General features: G+C 36.1%; 1 protein-coding gene and 1 non-coding gene across 5 annotated transcripts in view; one reads left to right on the top strand and one right to left on the bottom strand.

Moving 5' to 3' along the window:
• The window catches only part of Heatr5a (HEAT repeat containing 5A), a 122305-nt gene that overhangs the window by 4293 nt on the left and 97079 nt on the right, over positions 1–20933 (top strand). For all 4 annotated transcript variants that reach the window (XM_070026404.1, XM_070026387.1, XM_070026395.1 and 1 more), the window contains exons 2-6: positions 7935–8136; positions 11779–11990; positions 13966–14074; positions 16448–16597; positions 17453–17627. In XM_070026404.1, coding sequence (XP_069882505.1) covers positions 8011–8136; positions 11779–11990; positions 13966–14074; positions 16448–16597; positions 17453–17627 — 772 coding nt within the window. In that variant the 5' untranslated portion in view covers positions 7935–8010. The remainder of the gene's footprint in view (positions 1–7934; positions 8137–11778; positions 11991–13965; positions 14075–16447; positions 16598–17452; positions 17628–20933) is intronic.
• LOC138835337 (small nucleolar RNA SNORA11) lies at positions 10126–10255 on the bottom strand. Its single transcript, XR_011374556.1, has one exon. It is a non-coding gene; the product is annotated as a small nucleolar RNA SNORA11 (small nucleolar RNA).

Here is a 20933-nt window from a genome sequence, read left to right as displayed (position 1 = left end):
AGACTGTCTTCAAATGATCCCCAGAACTTAGCCTCCTGAGTAGGATTACAGGCATTAGCCACCAGCACCTGGCCTGCTCCTTCCCTTTTCATGTGGTCCTCTAGAATTCAGATAACTGGACCATTAGTCATCTAATAAAAATCCATGAGTTCTGGAAGTTGCTATATAGACTGGTTTTTGTTTGGTTTCACTTCCTGGTACTAGATTCTCAACCAAGCACCAAGTCATGAGATTGCTAGGTGATGATATTTAGTAAGCATATTACAAACTGTAGAACTTCTCATCTTAAAATGCACTTCTGAAATTTTTAGGTGTCCAGAATGAACTCTCTTCTTCCAGGAAGGAGATGCAAGAGTTTGGTTTGTAGACAGTGATAAAAATTGTTAATAGACCAAGAATAAATTAATACTTTTAGTACTTACTGATTAATTGCCCAGGTGGTCAATTGAGAGCTGACATCTATAGAAGACTTAGCAGTTTAACAAACAGGCTCAAAGTGCTAAAGACACACTGAAGAGCAAAGTGTTGTGCAATAAACAACAAAGTCATAAAGATCAGATAGATGCTTCAGCACTAATGGCAGTAATTGTTATTGATGGCTGTGGTTAGAAACTGAAACACTTAAATGAATGCTGAAAGTAGACCTGGGTGTTACTTTCTCTCATGTAAATAACATTTTAGCCCTAGATAAATTTTTCCTGTGTGTATTTTGCCTTGGTAGTCAAGCCCCTACCAATTAAGTTATGCCCTGGCCCTTTTAAACTTCAGTTATTTTTTTTCCTATGTCTTGGTGTGAGTTTATCCAGAGGATATTCAGTGAGCTTTCACACCCAAACCTAGATTCTCCAATTTCTCAAGAGTCTTATGGCATGGATGAAGCACTTCTTTTCTCTAGTCTCTGAGGAAACTCTCCTCCATTGGTCCTGTATTTTGCTTACACCTTCTCTTATTTTTCATGTTTTGCCTCTTTATTTCTGTAAGATTTCTTCAAGGTTCTCTTTCAACTCACTTACTAAATGTTCATTTCTACAACCTTGTTGACCTTGTTTTTGTAACTTTCTTTTTTGTGTGTTTTTGTCAGTCATGGGATTTGAACTCTGGGCCTGGGCACTGTCAGTCAGCTCTTCAGCTCAAGGCTAGCGCCCTATCTCCTGACTACAGCACCACTTTTGGTTTTCTGAGTCGTTTATTAGAGATAAGAGTCTCACTGACTTCCCTGCCCAGGCTGGACCATGATCCTCTGATCTCAGCCTCTTGAGTAGCTAGGATTATGGGCATGAGCCACAGGTGCCTGGCTGTTTTTGTAACTTTCTATAAGATCATTTTTGGTCTCCTTGTTTCCATTTATTTTTCTTTATGTTGTTATTTTTATTTTTTTAAATATATTTTTGTATAGGTGATGTACAGAGGGGTTACAGTTACATAAATCAGGTAATAAGTAATTTCTTTTTGAACCATGTCACCCCTTTCCTTGCTCTCTCCCAGTTTTTCCCTTCTGTCCCCACCCACAAGTTGAATAGTTCATTTTCCACCATAGTGTCTAGTGAGTACAAGTTAAAGTTATTTATAGAAAGGGTTTAGTGTTTTTTTCCTGGAAGTAGGCTAGATGACAGTGTCCTTACCTAATAGGAGACACCATGCCCAGCTTATTAATTGAGATAGGATCTCACTAACTTTGCTGGGATAGACATAGAACCACATTCCTCTCAATCCCTACATCTCAAACAGCTGGAATTACAGACGTGGTGCACTGTGACTGGCGAAAAAAAAAAAAATCTTAATCTTGATTGTTAGGAGGATTAAATAAGATAGTGAATTACAAGAATTTTGGTAAGGAGATCTGGGGGGAAAAAAAAAGACTTTTTCCTTTTGACTTCCTTAATAAAGTTGGTTCTACTATTTAGTCTCCCCTTCCTCCCCTTCCATACCCCCAGAACATTTCCTCTAGTTGGGCTCCCACTTTCTATCCTTTTAATCTAGCTTGTCTGCCTTTTTTTCTCATCCTTTATAGAACTTTGAATAAACAAGAGAGAAGGGCTAGAGAAAGCCATCCCAACCTCTAGTCCTATCAGGCCCCAACTTGTTACAAATTATTTTTCTTTTTAATTCACATTTCTTTCCCGTCACCCTATTTCTATACACTGCTAAATGTGCTCCTTCATGGTTCTTGGAGTTTTGTGTACTTGCAGTTCTCATGGCCTTATTCAGTGATGAGAAACACAAACACACACGTGTCAGTCTGGACCTCTGTTGTGCCTAACTTTTTCTGTTGAGAGGAGACTTCAAAAAATTTATCTTCCAGGCTGGCCTAGAACCATGATTCTCATAATCTCAGCCTCCAGCTTAGTTAGGATAACAGGTATGAGCCATTGCATCCAGTTTGATTTTTTTCTTTAAAAGGATTGAGTTAGGTACAAGAAGGTTAAATACTGTATGTCCAATGAAAGAAAACAATACTAGAAACAACTTATCATCTCTGTCTGCCTCCTTTTCCTCTTTACCTTGCTCTTTTCAGCCTGGATAACTCCCTTTTTTACTGCATCAATAATTAGCAGTATTTTTGGTAAGGCAGCAGTATTTTTTGGTAGGGCTATCAGTGCAGCTATGTTGTTCTACATCTCCCACAACTTCTTTCTTCTCCAGTGGATAGGCCTGGATGTTCTCCTATTAAATATATATGTGTGTAAAAGAAAATATATATGTGTGTATAATATTATATATCTATATATGTTTATATGTTATATATATTATATGTGTGTGTATATATATATATATATATATATATATATATATATATATATATATACACACACACACATATATATGTGTGTGTGTATATGTTGCCTCCATTGACCTCAAACTCAAAATCCTCTTGCCTCAGCTGCCTCAATAGCTGGGATTATAGGTATATGCCACCACAATTGGCTATATAACTATAATGTTTAATGTGCACCTAATATTCTTTGAGTATGTCAGCCTCAACCACTTGCCACACTGTTGGGCTTATAAATTATTTCCAGTTTTCACTTCTTTTTTTGGTTTTGTTTTGTTTTGCCAGCCTGAGGGCTTGAATTCAGGGCCTGGGCACTGCCCCTGAGCTTTTTTTGCTCAAGGCTAGCACTCTACCACTTGAGCCACAGAGTCACTTCTGGCTTTTTCTGTTTATGAGGTACTGAGGAATCGAACCTAGAGCTTCATGCATGCTAGGCAAGCACTGTACCACTGAGCCACATTCCTAGCCCCTCAAATCGAATTTAATTGTTAGATTTTCCTGCTGTTTTCTGAGGTAAGTGATTTTTAGCTGAATTTTAAAATAATGTGTTTATTGTGGAAAGAAGCAAACAATTTCAGATTCAAGCATGAAATAGTCAAGATTAAATAATGAATTCATAGCTATTAAAGAGAACTTTCAAGTTGTAAATTATTTGCTTCAGTTGTCCTTTTTTGCCTTGAAGCCAATATGTGACAGTAGACCACCATTAGGATCAGGCCTAGAGCTGTGTAAACTACAATAATGAAGGCATATCATTTGCTCTTTATAGATAGGACAGGGCCTTCCTTAGGCAGCATCTAAAGCATGAACAAATGTAATGTTCTGTGTAACTTGTGAGTTCTTATTCTGTAATCTATAATTTTGTAAAGTCTAAATAAGTGTGAATCTGAGATCAAGCTGCACTGATCCATCTTCTTTCTGGATTAAAAATAATTACTGTACGTTTTGGAGAAGTTTGGATTTTAGGATTTATATGTTTCCAGAAGTATTGAGGTTCTTGAGAGTTGATTATTATTCCTTTCACTTCATTCTTTTTGAACAAAACCAGAGATATGGAAGACTGGAGGCTGAATGGGAACTAGAGATTGTCTTTTAGAGAAAGAAGTGAAAGAAAAGTTTTGAAATTTAAGTATGACTTTTATTTCAAAACTTGATATACTAGATATGCTTTTAATTTCATTTAGTGCCCATGACTTTCATTTTGTGAATCACTTTATTGTACTCTGGAAGAAAAAAATAAAAACTGAGTCCAGTAAACCTATCTTGTTTCCGATGTTCTCTTTGATTATTTGTGATTTTCTTCTTTTCCTTTTCAAAGTAACTTGAAAACACTGGAATAAAAGCAACAACAACAACAACAAAAAAAAAACCAGTAATACTTTCTTCCCCTAATTTTCAGTTTTTCTAAATAGAGAAAATTATGTTTGTACTTCCTATCAAAATAGTCATAATGAGCAGCCTATCTCTGTGGGTTTTTTTGTTTGCGTGTTTGTTTGTTTGTTTTTTGCCAGTCCCAGGGCTTGAACTCAGGACCTGGGCACTGTCCCTTAGCTTCTTTTGCTCAAAGCTAGCAGTCTGCCACTTGAGCTACAGCACTACTTCTGGCCTTTTCTGTTTATGTGGTACTGAGGAATTGAACCCAGGGCTTCATGCATGCTAGTCAAGCACTCTGCCACTGAGCCACATTCCCAGCCCCCTGTGTCTGTGTTTTGAAAAAATATATTAAAATTGGGAATGGTGGTTCTTACTATAATCCCAGCTACTCAGAAAGATCATGAGTCTAAGGATAGCAACATACTTAGATGCTATTTCAAAAACAAAATGTTTTTTTAAAGTTTATATTGCTATTGTGTGTTTACTTTCAGTAAACTGGATCACTTTATAATCTCAACAGAAGTATGAAAATGTAAAGTAAGATCAAAATAAGCAGTCCTTTTGGGTTTGTTGGGTTTTGGTTTTACTAAAATATACGGCAAATATTACACTTGTGTCCATCTTCCAAAAGTGAGATTTCAGATACAAGCAGGAACATCTGTTAGTTACAAAATGCAGATCCTTATCACATTGATAGTGCATGTATGATGATGCCAGGTGCATTGAAGACTTGGGGTTTAGAAGTGATATCACCAATACGATTGGTTGCTTTTAGTAGTAATTTATATGAGGAATGTATTGAGGGCATTAGAGATAACTTTCTACCTTGTTTATGATCTCAAGCTGTTGGTGAATTATTTATTATCACATAGTGTTAGCTATTTTCCTTCTTGATAGATCATTTTACACCACAATATTGCCATTACCTAAAGAAAAAAAATGTCTCATCAGCAGTCTTAATGACCTCCAGAAAGGGTAATTTGATTCTTAAGATAGGTTTTCACCTGCCCTGGTAGTTACAAGAAATTTTCTGAAAAAAAAAAATTTCTGTGTGACACTAAGGTTATTTTTTTTCCCAAGCTATCAGAAATAGCTATTCATTCTTTCTCTGTAAAAATGAATTCTTGGCAGCATTGCTTATGTTGTTCTTTGTGCATTAAAAGTTACATTTCTGGAGCTAGGCAACAATGGCCATGCCTCTAATCCTAGCTACTTCGAAGAGCTGAGATCTGAGGATCATGGTTCAGTGCCTGCTAGGGCAGGAAAATCTTTGAGACTATTAATCTCCAATTAACTACCAAAAAGCCAGAAATGGTGCTGTGGCTTAAAGTGGTAGAGCACTAGCCTTGAGCACAAACATGCTGGGATAGCACCCAAGCTCTGGGGCATGACCAATTAGGAGGGGTCACCCACTGTCTATAGAGGAGACAATAGTAGCTGGGTGAAAATAGTTGAGCCAACATAGAGAACACGGATAAGAGAAAGTATAGGATTGGAAAATGCATATTAAGTTTAGTAAAAAAAAATAAAATCCCATAGACTTTGACAAATACATGTTTCTCCCAGATTTGTATGTATAATCTCATGTTTAAATATTGGCAACTCTTCTTTTTCTTCAACCTACTACAAATCTCACATCTGATTTCCCTGTACATATTAAATACTGGCTTTTATACTAAAATATAAGATTTGTTTAGGGGAATGTAAGGTAGGTATTATACATTTTTAAATTTTAATTGCCTGTTGTAGTCTATCTATGTTTCTGTAAACTGTTGCTAGTTAGCTTGGAGTTTTACATAATCTTTTTTTCCTCCAGGGCCTTGAACTTTCTAGGCAGGTACTTTATTGCTTGAGCCACTCCTTTGTCCCTTCAATTGTGTGTGTGTGTTGTGTGTGTCTGATTTTTTGCTTAAGGGTAATGCTCTACCACTTCTTTTGGTGGTTAATTGGAGGTTAGAGTCTTCATGGATTTTCTTTTCTAGGCTAGCTTCTAAAGTGTGACCTACCAGTTCCTAGGCAAACTTATTTTTGATATATTAGTGAATAGGCCTATAATATATTATATATGTATGTATATGGTGCCTTCTTTGTTGTTCCTGAAGAGAGCTACTACAATAAGTAGTTTAATTTTCTTTTACTAGAAGAGACAGGTCTCCTTTGTTACCTATGCAATTCCTAAACTCCTGGATCTAAGCACACCTCCTGCCTAAACTCCCAAGTACCTAGGCTATAGGTTTGGGCTACCGAACCTGAGTAGTGAAATATTTAATCTACCTTATATTTTCTTTTCTTTGTTTTTTTCCTATTATTTATTGTGATTTTTGTTGTTGTTGTTGTTGGTCATGGGACTTGAACTCAGGGCCTGGGCACTGATCCTGAGCTTTTAAAGCTCAAGGTTAGCACTCTACCACTTTGAGCCACAGCTTCACTTCAGGTTATGTAGGCTGTTAATTGGAGAGGAGCGTCATCTCAAGGTCTTTTCTGCCAGAGCTGGCTTTGAACCTTGATCCTTAGATCTCAGGTCTCAGCCTCCTGAGTAGATTAACATTACAGGTGTGAGCCACCAGCGCCCAGCTTATTGTGATCTTTTTAAAAATGCAAAACCAAAATTTTGGGGAATTAATTACATTCACCTGTTATATTTTGCCACAATTTGTGGTTGGTTGGTTGATTACTTAACTATTTCAAGGGCTTTGCTACTGTCATCCCAGCCATTGCAGAAAACATAAAATAGGAAGACCAGTGTCCTATCATGGGACCCAAAATAACCAAAATAAAAGTCCTGAGTTTAAAATCTAGTGCCATTAAAATGTGCTTTATTGTTGCATATTTGCACACATCTCTTTTTTTAAAGGTCCCAAAATTATAATGTCATTATAAATTTCTTTGTGAATTTATATATTGCATATGTTCTGGAAAGGCTTTGGTATGCACCCAGAAAATCTTGATAAACAAGGAGACAAAAGTAAAAACCAAAAAAGCCTCATGTGTTTCTGCTGGTTATTTGCTACAGCAAAATTAAGTCCACCTTGGATGGACATAGTCTATATTGCTGTAATTCCTGGATAACATCCTGTAGGCATCATCAGGAAAAAGAGGTTGATTTTCACAGGCTCACAGAGATAACACTAGATACTAGTAAAGATAGGACTCCTAATAAATGCACATAATAAAAATAGGCATGGATATAAGTCCCTTACCATCCTGGTTTATATCTCCAGGTGAATGACAAGGCAAAGACCCAGGAAATAGCAAATTTTATAGAGGTTTAAAGAGGTTTGGTGGACAATTTGGATATTTGTTATTATTTGTTAATATATACCCATTTAGGCTACAAAGAAAACTGAAAGCCTGACACTGAGTATACTGGCAGTATGACCTTAAAGCCTCTAGAATTTTAATTTTTTAAATTTTAATTTGTGCTTATGGATACCAATGATGTCTTTGCTTTTTAAAACAGGTAGTGTTAAGGAAGAGCACTTGTTTAGCAAGTAAAGGTCTTGAGTTTGGTCCTCAGCTCTGCAAAAATAAATAAATAGATAGATAGATAGATAGATAGATAGATAAATACAGCCAAAGAAAATGGCAATGCTGAATAAGGTGAATTTAGTATCAGTGTTAACTAAAATTTACTATTGGGATTTTTCACCCTACAGCAGTTTTAAAAGATAGGTAGGTTGGTAGTATATACATGCTTTTTAGTTTCTATGAATGATCTTCTGTATGCTGATTGCCTACCTTTTTTGCTCTCCTTTTAAAATAATGTTTTTTTTTTCCTTTGATGCAGATTCTTTATTCCTATGTGTATTGACCAAAGTTTAATGAGAAGAACTGTGCCCAGCTAGGAGAATTTGCTTCAAGAAATGGAATTATCTCATAGCTTATTGCTGAATGAAGAAGCGTGCAATCAACTAGGTGATGTTCAGAAGGCTGAGTTTATTTTTGAGTGGTTGAGATACTTGGAGAAACTCTTGTTAGCAACCAGCAGGGTGAGGAAAATTACAGGTTTTTTTTTTCATAATTACAATCTGTTTTCAAAAATTTTCAAAGAAATAATGTTCAGTCCTCTGGTTTACTTTTTTACTTGTATCCAGAATAACCTAATAAGTTAGCTTTAATAAGGTAAACTTTGTTGAGACTTAATAATGAAATGTGATAAGTTTATCTTAGGTATTTTTTGTCCCTCCATAAACATGAAGCCTTTGTGTGTAGTATAGTGCTAAATAATAGGTATGAAGAGCCCAGATACTGGTGGTTCACGCCTGTAATCCTAGTTTCTCAGGAGGCTGAGAACTGAGGATTGCAGTTCGAAGCCAGCTCAGGCGGGAAGGTCTGTAGGATTCTTTTCTCCGCTTAACCACCAGAAAGCCAGAAATGGAGGTATGGCTCAAGTGCTAGCCTTGAGCACAAAAGTTCAGACAGTGCTCAGTCTGAGTTCAAGCCCCAGGACTGGCACCAAAAAAGAAAAAAAAAGTTATGAAGAATGAAAAATGAAAAGTTTGAAGTCTCCTGATAAATATACTACCTCTAAAAATCTCCTAAGATGGGTACAAAGATAGAAAACTGGTTAGTCATACATCGTTCACCTACATTCAGGAGTTAACAACATTTTGCCATGTTCAGTTCATTAATTTACTCAGCATTGTGAGGAAGCACTTCTAAATAATGTAGCATGAATTTAAAAATAGTGCATCCTTTCATATAATCACAATACCAGATGAAAAATACAAACATACTATAAAAATACTGCTCATGGTGAGGAATACTCAGCAATACAAAAAATACCACTTGTGGTAGGTTTAGAACTTAACAAAAGACAAAGTGTTATAAAAGAGGAAAACAAACAAACTCAGCACCCCAAAATTGTGTTCTTGTTCTGAGACTAATGGACACTATCTGGCTGTGGGTCCCCATGATAGAGTGTTTGACAAGTTTACTGATCTTTAGAAGAAAAAAGTAAAAGCAACTTGTAGGTTTGAAAATTAAATTTAACAAAAGAAAAAAAAATACTCTTAACAAATAATGAATTGGGGAATTTAGTTGTTAGTGAGTACCTGGATATCATTAGCTTTGTAATGATATTCTGTACCTCTTTGAAGAGAGCACAAAAGTAAAATGATACAACATTATTAGCATTTACATATATAATCTTAGAAAAAGAAAATTATGCTAAACTTAGGAGAACTCTGATCTTAAATTACAATATCAGCTCTGTAATGGGTTATAGAATACTATTTTATTTATGTAGATATATATATCGACAAAGGCGTAATAACTAAGAAGCTCTAGTTAAAAATACAAAGTTGTGTTTTGGGGGATTGTGTGTGTGTGTGCGTGTGCGCGTGCATGTGCTGATTCTAAGGCTTGAATTCAGAGCCTGGGCACTGTCCCTGAGCTTTTGTACTCAAGACTAACACTCTACCACTTAAGCTGCAGCTCTACTTTTGGCTTATCTTTTTTTTTTTTTTTTTTTTTTTGGTAGTTAATTGGAGATAAGACTCTCACAGACTTTCTGCTCAGGCTGGCTTCAGACCACGATCCTCAGATCTCAGCTTTCTGAGTAGCTAAGATTACAGGCATGAGCCATTGGTGCCCAGCTTGTTTTCTGTTTTTTAAATACAGATGTAGAAGAAATACAGCTTTTGTCTTTGTTAACAGAGATTGGCATGGTTGGATTCAGAGGTTTTTGAAGATATGAATCAGCAAAACAACAAATTACCTCTTCATGTAACAGTTTGGCCATGTTATGAACTTTTTTTTTTTTTGGGGGGGGTCCAGTCGTGGGGCCTGAACTCTGGGCCTGGGCACTGTCCCTCTAGCACGCTACCACTTGAGCCATAGCACTACTTCCGGCTTTTTTTTTTCTGCTTATGTGGTGCTGAGGAATTGAACCCAGGGCCTCATGCATGCAAGGCAAGCGCTCTACCATGGAGCCACCTTCCCAGCCCATGTTATGAACTTTTTTTTTTTTTTTTTCCACCTGTAGGGCACTTGCGCCCAGAGAAGGCACAAATGTTGTGCCCCTTCATCACAATGGCCCCAGATTCCTGTTGGGTGTGTTGTAAACAGAGGAGCCATACTCTGGGCTCCCTGCTCTGAGCACACACTAGCATGTTATGAACTTTTTATAATTTCACTCAAAATAATTTTGTAGCTGTGTGCTAATGGCTTATATATGTAATCTTAGCTATTCAGAAATCTGAGAACTAAAGGATCACAGTTTAAAGCCAGCCTGGGCATAAAAAGGCTATCAGACTCCAATTCCAATTAACTAGCAAAAAGCTAGATTGGAGGTATGGCTAGCATGGTAGAATATCAGCTCTGAGCAAGAAACTCTTTGAGGCCCTGAATTCAAGCCCCACTACTGGCACAAAAATAATACTAATAATATTTATTTTTCATTATTTGGAGAATAAATTATTAGTTTCTATAATCAAACTCACATTGTTAATACCTTTCATATTTAATAAGTGAGTTTACCATCGTATAAATGGAAAAAAATTAATGTTTCTAGACCAATATGGCTATTAATTTCTGTACAATGCCAACTCAACATGGTAAACTGGGATACTTTTTCCAACGTTTCCAAAAATTCAAATAATATATATGTATGTGTATATATGTATACATATATGTATATATATCCATCCGTACACACATATATATGAAGACCAGTAATAGCTATATATTATGCATCAATAGCAGCAACAGGTTTTACAGTCATATGAACAAATTAAACATCCAGCACACTCTTATTAATAAAAAGAATAAAAGATTAAAAGACCCCAGAAAAATGCCAAGTTCTGTTACTGTTGTACCTGGCACCTTTTTTTTATTAGCTTCTTAATCACATCTCGCTTGAGTAACATTAAAAACAGCTCTGATAAAGTACAGTCACTACTATATATAAACCAGGTACAAGGTATTTTACATTCACAGAGGTATGATGCAGTACTATCCTACTTCTGTAATACTAGAGGATACAATTAAAAAGGCATTAATGAAACTTGATTTTACTTTTCCAGCAGAAGGCCCAAAGGATGGTATGATGTGGACTTACTAGACACTATGTTGGAAATGAACTACAACTTGGGGGAAGGGAGGTCAGGTGGGAAAAAACTGGGAGAAATTGAGGGCGGGGATAATACTGTTCAAAAAAAAACATGTAATTACCTGACTTATGTAACTAACTCCTCTGTATTTCACTATTACAAAAGAAAAGAAAGAAAAAATCAATGACAAAAATAACAAAAAAATAAAGCAAAAGAAAAAAGAAATGCATTTTCTTAGATGGGATTTCCTTCCATTAGTGGCACAGTTCTAAGTACTCACTGTCTTCATAAACATCAGCTACAAACCATTTGAAAATGGGAGAGGGGAACAGGAAGGGAAAAAAACCCTAAACAAAATCCATACCCTATACCCCACAATCACTGGATTCGTACAAACATGACTGAATGAAGGCAAGCAAGACTCAACCTAACAATATTTTACCATAAATGTCATGTTTGAATTGTGAGAGCTCCATAAATAATTTTTTATTTTTCTATATAAAAGTTATCCTGGAGAATTATATACAATTGTTCTGAGTTTGGATTTTTTTTTGTTGTTGTTGTTATCTTTCTTTCTAGAATGATATAAGGGAGAAACAGAAGACAATTGTTGAACAGCTCCTATCTTTGTTGAACAGCTCCCCAGGACCTCCTACTCGTAAACTCCTTGCTAAGAATCTAGCCATAATTTATAGTATTGGAGACACATTCTCTGTTTATGAGACAATCGATAAATGTAATGATCTTATTCGTAGCAAAGATGATTCTCCAAGTTACCTTCCCACCAAACTGTAAGTTAAACTTCAAAACTTAACAAAAACCAAAAAATTGCTTCCTTCTTGTATGACTTTTTATAATGTACCCAACCTACTTAATTATTTTGAAGCTTAATTCAAATACAGTTCTAACATATTCTTTAATGTTTAAAAGATAATCTAGGGCTGGGAAGGTGGCTCAGTGGTAGAGCGCTTGCCTTGCATACCTGAGGCCCTGGGTTCAATTCCTCAGCACCACATAAGCAAAAAGAAAAAAGCCGGAAGTGGCGCTGTGGCTCCAGTGGTAGAGCGCTAGCCTTGAGCTGAAAAGCTGAGGGACAGCACCCAGGCCCAGAGTTCAGGCCCCACGACCGGACCCCCCCCCCAAAAAAAAGATAATCTAACATTTCTTGTTTGAGAATGTCCTTTTAAAAATACTTGGGGGGGGGGGGCTAGCAAGGTGAGTCAGTGGTAGAACACTTGTCTTGCATTCATGAGGCCCTGGGTTCGATTCCTTAGCACCACATATGCAGAAAAAGTGGCACTGTGGCTCAAGTGGTAGAGTGCTAGCCTTGAGTTGAAGAGCTGAGGGACAGTGCCTAGGCCCAGAGTTCAGGCCTCATGACCGACCCCCAAAAAATATTTTGGGTGCTGCGTATGTAGCTTAATGATTGACTGCTTAACTAACGTACACAAGGCCTGGGTCTGATTCCCAGTGCTTCAAAAATTAAAATTAAAGAATGCATGATTGGTAATATTGGCAGAAAAAAGAAATGTACTCATTACCTGATATGAAACAGTAACTTCTTTGTATATCATTTTTATAACAACAATAAAAAAGAATAACAAAAAGAATTCATGAATACATTAAAATAATTGGAGACATTTAAAGTCTGAATTTGAGATTGAAAACATCCTAAACCTTTAGCAGTTGAGTATTTAATAGTATTTCAAATTATTCAGGTTTTGGATGTTCTTAAGTAGTAAAAATTGATGATAAACAGAAAAAAGCTTCCAAGATCCCAAGGATAGCTTAGTTTCTTTCTCCATAGGATTCAGTTCCTTTCAGTCTGCTATTTTACAAAGGGCAGTGAGCCAGGTGTAATTTCACAGCAGTAATTGTATGGAATTTTTATTGGCCTGATTATTACCTTAGAACAGAATATATTCTCCATAAAGTATTCAGATTTCAGTTTCAGTGAGAATTTTTGGAGAGTATTTGAGCTCATCTTTGACTATCTAATAAATGAAGTTGTATTGAAATATTTTTCAGAATTGATTTTGCAACATTTGGTAGGGTAGAATATTTGGGCTGAGATTTAGATTCATTGAACACTGATATAGCCATTTAAAATTCTTGTTATTGAAAATATAATTATTTTATATTCCCTTCAATATCATGCCTTAGAATGTAGCATTAGATTCTGGGAAATTGTACCTTTTCAAGGTAAAATTATATAGTTAACTGTGTCAACAAATAATTCTAAAACAAGTGGATATCCACATACAGTAGGATAAGATACACTCTCAGATCACACTATACACTGAAAATTAACCAAAAAGGATCACAGATCTAATGTAACAGCTAAAATTAAAACTTAGAACAATAAGATGCCAAGTTTTTGTCATCTTGGAATAAGCAATGATTTCTTAAGGCTGGACATGGATCACACGTGTATTCTCAACTATTGGTGAGACTTAGTTTGGGAGGATTGAGATTCAAGGCAAAAAAGTAAGACCCCATTTCAGCCAATATGCTAGGTATGATGGTTCATGCCTGTAATCCCAGGCATAGTTAGGAGGATCATCATCCATGGATAACTCCAAGCAAAATCTTGAGACCCTATCTAAAAAAGAACTAAAACAAAAATGGATAGAGTTGTAGAGTGCCTGCCTAGCAAGCAGATAGCTCTAGGACTGCCAAGAAAAAAAAAATTAATAGTGATTTTTTTCATATTCATGTTTTTTTTCCTTCAACCATGACTTATTTCTGATTTAAATGTTGTTTCAGTGCTGCTGTTGTGTGTTTGGGTTCCTTGTACAAGAAGTTGGGTAGAATACTAGGTAACACCTTTGCTGATACAGTGGGGAATATTCTTAAGGCTATGAAGAGTGCAGAGGTAAGTAATAAAGTTCAACCAAAGAACAGCATTGCATTTTATAGGTTTATACTTTTTTGAGCTTGTAAAAGAGCTTTATATATTACAAGCATATATAGTTGTCTATATAAATATATCTACAAATATTTCTAAGTGATGCACAAGATGTACACTATACATTGAATCTTTTTTAGAAATAGAATAATATAGCCTGGTGCTGGTGGCTCATGCCACCAGCAGGAGGCTGAGATCTGAGGATCGCAGTTCAAAGCCAAAGGAAAGACCGTGAGACTCTTATCTCCAGTAAATCACTCAGAAAACCAAAAGTGGCACTGTGGCTCAAGTGGTGGAGCGCTAGCCTTGAGCTGAAGAGCTAAGGGACAGTGCCCAGGCTGAGAGTTCAAGACTCATGACCCCGAGTTCAACCCCCACCAATATAACCAGAAAAAAAGAAAAGAAAGAAGGGAATTCTGAGGGAACCTGATATTTTTTGGCATTAATTTTCTGAAAGCCCCAAGAAGATAATCCAGGAAAGAATTTAATCATAGAATCTAATCTTATGAAAAGCTGTATGTCTGAGAGAAGCTTATTTACTAGGATATAGCCATTATGAACTTTTATTTCCTTCTTATCTCCTTCAGTTAACCTATACTATATTTTACATGGTTAATAGAGTATTACTCTGAAGGAATCAGAAATGTTATGGTAATTATTTTATTACATCCTTTATTTTGTTGGTAGCCCAGGCTTGTCTTGAACTATAATCCTCCTGCTTCAACCCCTTGAAGTGCTAGGAATATAGGTATATTCATCATGCCCAGGGTAGTGTCCTTATTTTTTACTTTTATAATTTAGTAAGGTATCGCATCATCTCAGATATTACAGATTATTCCTGCTGTTCACCCATACCCTGACTAGTCAGTGACACAGCACACTTGAAACTGAGGTAAAAGAAAATTTAGAAATTTCCTATTAGAACCCATTCTATTAATCTGCCTGTAATTTTTGTGTTATTTTAAACAAAGATAGATTAATAGCATTTCTATGCAAATAATGGTTGATGGTAATCTCTGTCTCCTTCCAACTTTACCTTAGCAACCAATTCCAGAGGTAAAATCATCTGGAGCCCTAAGAAAGCATCTGTGATAAAACAGCTTCTGTTTTTTGGTTTTGTTTTTTTGGGTCCGGTCATGGGGCCTGAATTCTGGGCCTGGGCGCTGTCCAACACTCTACTACTTGAGCCACAGTGCCACTTCTGGCTTTTTTCTTTTTTGCTTATGTGGTGCTGAGGAATCCAACTCAGGGCCTCATGCATGCAAGGCAAGTGCTCTACCACTGAGCCACCTTCCCAGCCCCTGATTTTTTTTTTTTTTATTGTGTACTATATGCCTGATAATGAGTGTTTAAGGTTTATCTTGCCCTCATTTTGTAGATGGGGAAACAGCAAGAACAATTACTGAGAGTTAGAAATAGAATTCTAGATCAGATTATATTTGGAACTGGAATATGTCTCAAGTGATCCTGAGACCCTATGCCTCTCAGTTCAAACCCCTGTACTGCCCATTTTGGGGGGGTTGGTGTGTGGTGGTGGTGGTAGTGCTATCTAACCCCCTACTCTGTTCATGTGAAGCAAACACTATGCCACTAAGCAATATTCATGGCCCAGGTCTTTTTTGTTTTTTGCCAGTTTGGAGCTTGAACTCAGAGCCTGGGCACTGTCCCTGAGCTTTTGTGCTCAAAGCTAGCACCATCACTTTGAATCACAGCTTCATTTCTGGCTTTTTAGTGATAGTTGGAGATAAGAGTCTCATATACTTTCTTGCCTGGGCTGGCTTTGAACAACTGTCCCCATGTCTCAGCCTCCTGAGTAGTTAAGATTACAGGCATGAGCTACCAGCATCTGGCTGGATCAGGTCTTTTAACTCTAACTTCTAAGTTAAAATATTAACAGCTGGGAGATCTGTTGAGCATTTTCTGTATTTTCAGCACTCTTCTAAACATACTTACATGTATTAACTCATGTAGACTCTAAGGTAGATACTATTATCTGAACTTTACAGGGAAAGGAAAAGAATTTCCCAAGATTCTGATATAACCTTGTACTCTTATTATGTTGCTTCAGTCTTATTATGTTGTAACAGTCTTTATTGAATGCTTAATAACACTAGGTTTATGCTTCTTATAGTTTTGTTAATCTTCACATTAACCCAGTGAATTATATTGTATTGAAGAATATTATGTATAAATAATACTTGTCAAGTAATGTTACTTGATACTAGCATGGGTTAGTGTACAAAAACTTCTATATTTTTCAGATGAGAGATTCTATCAGTGCTTAATGCTTTCTTCACAGTGATATTTTTTTTTGCCAGTTTTTGAATTTTTTTCTCCTAGTCTCAAGGTCGATATGAAATTATGCTGAGTCTGCAAAATATCTTGAATGGGCTAAGAGCTGCTGCTACACCTTGCCATAGAGATGTTTACAAGGCTGCTAGATCCTGCCTCACAGATAGATCCATGGCAGTTCGATGTGCTGCTGCAAAGGTAAAAATTTATATAAAGGAAATTACTTGAGATTTAACAAAAAGCATTAGTAACAGCTATGTCAGCTGCAACCTTGGTAATTACTTAGAACTGTCTTAGTTTAACATATTAGGAAACTCAGGCCCAGAAGATTATGTGAATTTCCTAAGGTTCAAGTAATTAATAACACATGGTCAAAGAGTATGAAGTTTGTTTCCTTGCATTACACTTTACATTGCTTCCCTTGTGGTGGTATGTAAACCGAAATATACAGGTAAAGTTTATGTTGTTTTGGATTTGGATTTTATTAGTTTTTTTTTTTTTTTTGTCGGTCGTGGGGCCTGAACTCTGGGCCTGAGCGCTGTCCCTGAGCTCTTCAGCTCAAGGTGAGTGTTCTATCACTTGAGCCACAGAGCCACTTCCAGTTTTCTCATGGTTAATTGGAGATAAGAGTCTCACAGACTTCCCTGCTCGGGCTGGCTTTGAACCATGATCCTCATATCTCAGCGTCCTGAGTAGCTAGGATTACATGCGTGAGCCACTGGTGCCGGGCTTATTACTGTTTTTAATCATGCCTTTTTAATATAATTGGTTAAGAAGTACAGTAAAATTATTTTATTTAAATGTTGGAATTATCCTCAAAGTTGCTTATGGTCAACAGATTGATTTGAAAGACAGTTTTCCTGAATTAAAAGTGAGTTCTCCTTTTGCCTTTGTAGCCTTATTAGTATAATGCTTATGACTGTTTATAATGTTTTCCTATAATCATTATATAAATAATATTATTGTAGTTGGAACCTATAGTTTCTATAATGCATGTGTGCCTGAGCCTAACACATATTTTGTTTTCCTTTATTTATTTGTCCAAATGAGTAGTGTCTTCTTGAACTTCAGAATGAGGCCATCTTCATGTGGAGCACAGACCTGGACAGTGTGACTACACTATGTTTTAAGTCTTTTGAAGGTTCTAATTACGATGTACGGATTGCAGTTTCAAAACTGTTGGGCACAATATTAGCTAAAGCTATCATTTCTAAACCTCCAGGCTCAGGTAATGCTATGTAATTCTTTTCAAAATAACTTTTTTCAGTTTTTTCCATGTTGATTCCAACAAATATATCAGCATTACAGATACCTATTAACTTTTGAAAACAAACAGTACAAATGAACTTTAGTTCATAGGAATTGCTGAAGGTACTATGATTTTTATTCTCAGATAAAAAATTGAGGAGTTGGTTTGATTTTGTGATATCCATCTTGCTCTGTAGCCCTATAGCCCAGCCTATAGCCCAAGCTGACTTTAAACTTATAATCTTCTTGCCTCTACCTCCCAAGTATTGGGATTATAGGCATGTGCCACTATATTTGCTAAGAAGTTTTGAAGTGTTATCCTTTATTATTTTTATTTATTTTTTACAGAAGTATCTATATGATGACATTTGTTTTGCTGTTTTCTAGATTGATACATGAAACAAATAATGTGGGTAGATAGATACTTGGTATTACTCTATTTGGACAGTTTTTCTTTGTTTTATCTTTTCACTTTTTTAAATTCCCTGTTTATATACTTCCAAGCAGTAAGCAAGGATAGGATATATTTTAAAACAGAGGCGTTTACCTTCATTTAATTTAGAGTATATATAAAAACTATAAATGATTTGTTGAACTGAAAAAATACACCTATGAGTAACTAAAAGCTATGTCATTTTATCTCAATAATTTAACAAGTTCACAAGATGAAAATGTAACAATTCTGTAGACCCTGACACCTCAAATAGCCACAGACTAGAAGCTCAAGCATCGCTTAGGAAATTTTAAGAAATATAGAAACCCAGGTCCCACCTAACTTAATAATTCAAAATTCTCATTTTTATAGAATCCCTGTATCATTGCTATACACTTTAAATTTTGATCTGCACTGTCATCTGTTTTTAGGGTGTTTTTTTTCCTTTTTTTTTTTATTGTAAAGATACCGTACAGAGGGGTTACGATTACATGGACAACGTAATGAGTACATTTCTTATCAAGCATTGTTGCCGCCTCCTTTGTTTCCCCTTCCCATCCCTTGGGGGTTTTTTTGTTTGTTTTTTTTTTGGTCAGTTGTGGGGCTTGAACTGCTGTCCCTCTGCTCTTAAGCTCAAGTCTAGCACTCTACCACTTGAGCCACATTGCCACTTCTGGTTTCTCTGAGTGGTTTATTGGAGACAAGAGTCTCATGGACTTTCCTGCCCAGGCTGGCTTTGAACCATGATCCTCACATCTCAGCCTCCTGAGTAGCTAGGATTATAGGCATGAGCACTGGTACCCGGCCTAGTTATCTGTTCTTATATAAAGGATTCTACTTTTTTTCTAAAGCAGTGTTTTTTAACTGGAGAGGAAAAGGCACAGAATCAGCTGGGAAACATATTAAAACCAAAAAACCTTCTCCCATTGACACACAATGTAATTTGTAATATGAAAAATGTCTCTTTACTGTAATTCTTCTAATCTCAAAACTTAAGTCTTTCTTATTTGGGGATATGGGACTCTGCAGGGGAAGAAGACAGACATACACACACAGAGTAAATCAGAAATGAAATTTGTATTCAAGAGGTAAAATCTTAAGTCTCTTAAGACATTAAAATTAGAGATATATTTAATCAAACTTGAAAATGTAAATTTCTCACTTTTGCAAATGAAGCATTAGAAAACAATTGCAGTAAAAATAAGCAAAATTGATAATCAATGAATCATATTTTGTAAGGCAAGCGCTCTACCACTGACCCACCTTCCCAGCCTTCAATGAATCATATTTTGAAGCAGTAAAATAAGATTAAGCTTCTCACACAAAAAGCTTCTGTCCTACTACTCTTTTCTTAGAAATTCTTTTACTTTATATTTTTAAGTTGTATCTTGTGTTATAACTGAGTAATTTTCATGCAACTAAAATGTTCTATAGATATCATAGATTTTTTTAAGTATATCACTAAGATTTAACAACATAGTACTTAATAATTTGGAAAACAAACAGTAGTGGTTTGAACAGCTCACAGTGCACAAATACTATAAAGTAAAGAACTGAAACAATTTTCCTACAAAAACTAAGTTTATCATACTAAGACACTTAGAGACAAAAATGAATGAATAAGGCCATGTTTCTGGCATTGTGGTAGGTTGATAAGAACTTATGTAATATTTTTAAATGACAGTGGTAGGAATTGTGCTATTACTTCCCTACAACATTTACTGTCACCATTTCAAATTGACTATTTTATGCCTGCTGCAAACTTCAGACCTTCACTATCTTTGTCTTTTGAGGCCTGTGTATAGTACATTCTTCTATTATATACTGCCTACTAGCATCTGTACCTGTATGCTTGGACTTTTTTTCTGTTAGTAACAATTATACTATCTCTTAGTACAGTGTGTCCTCTTATCTACTTAAGAATGTTGGTCTAAGTTTTCATTTTCTCTTGTATATATTTTTTCTCACTATTGAATTGTCCCCTACAAAAATATGATTCTGCCCCCTTCTTAAAATAAAAATCTTGGCCAGTGACTGAAATCTATAATTCCAACTACTCAGATGATATAGAGCTCAAACCTTGATCCTTCAGCTTTCCACTTCTTGGTTGGGATTAGTAAGTGTGTGATTTTTCATTGTGGTTTTTTTCTTTTTTTTTCTTTTGTATTTCTCTAGTGACTAAATACGCTTTCATTTACCTGTTGCCCATTTATATACCTTCTGATTCAACAAATATTTATTGAGTGCTTATACTGGGCCAGGATATAGATATATATGTAGCTCATTGGTATGTTATTGAGAAAAATAGATAAATGTCCTTCCTTATGGAGTTCATGTATAGTCCTGCTAAACCCAATGAGAGGTTCTCAGTCATTTTATTTGATCATTCAATAACATTTACATCAGATGACCTATGTCCTTTTTTCCTTGCCTTTTACTACCCATCCTCATGTGTGCTTTCCCTTTCTCCTCACCAGAATTCCACTTCAGTCTAGTTTGGTGATTTTTTTTTTTTGTCTTCCCCTAAAGGAAAAGATTCATGGACTATCACTTGATCTGCTCTTCCCTGTATAAACTTGCCTTTTGGCTTAAATTGTTTTTATCGGAGATTCCTGAATCTTTTTTGGGGGATGGGGGGGTCTAGTCGTGGGGGCCGAACTCTGGGCCTGGGCGCTGTCCCTCAGCTCTTCAGCTCAAGGCAAGCACTCTTACCACTTGAACCGCAGCGCCACTTCCAGTTTTCTGGTGGTTTATTGGAGATATGAGTCTCAGGGACTTTGCTGCTGCCTGGTCTGGCTTTGAACTGCGATCCTCAGATCTTAGCCTCCTGAGTGGCTAGGATTACAGACATGA

This window comes from Dipodomys merriami, unplaced genomic scaffold, assembly GCF_024711535.1.
Source record: "Dipodomys merriami isolate MVZ:Mamm:240054 unplaced genomic scaffold, mDipMer1.0.p SCAF_1, whole genome shotgun sequence".
Lineage (NCBI taxonomy): Eukaryota > Metazoa > Chordata > Mammalia > Rodentia > Heteromyidae > Dipodomys > Dipodomys merriami.
The sequence above is the reverse complement of the archived record's forward strand: the minus strand, read 5'-3'. Positions and strand labels throughout refer to the sequence as shown.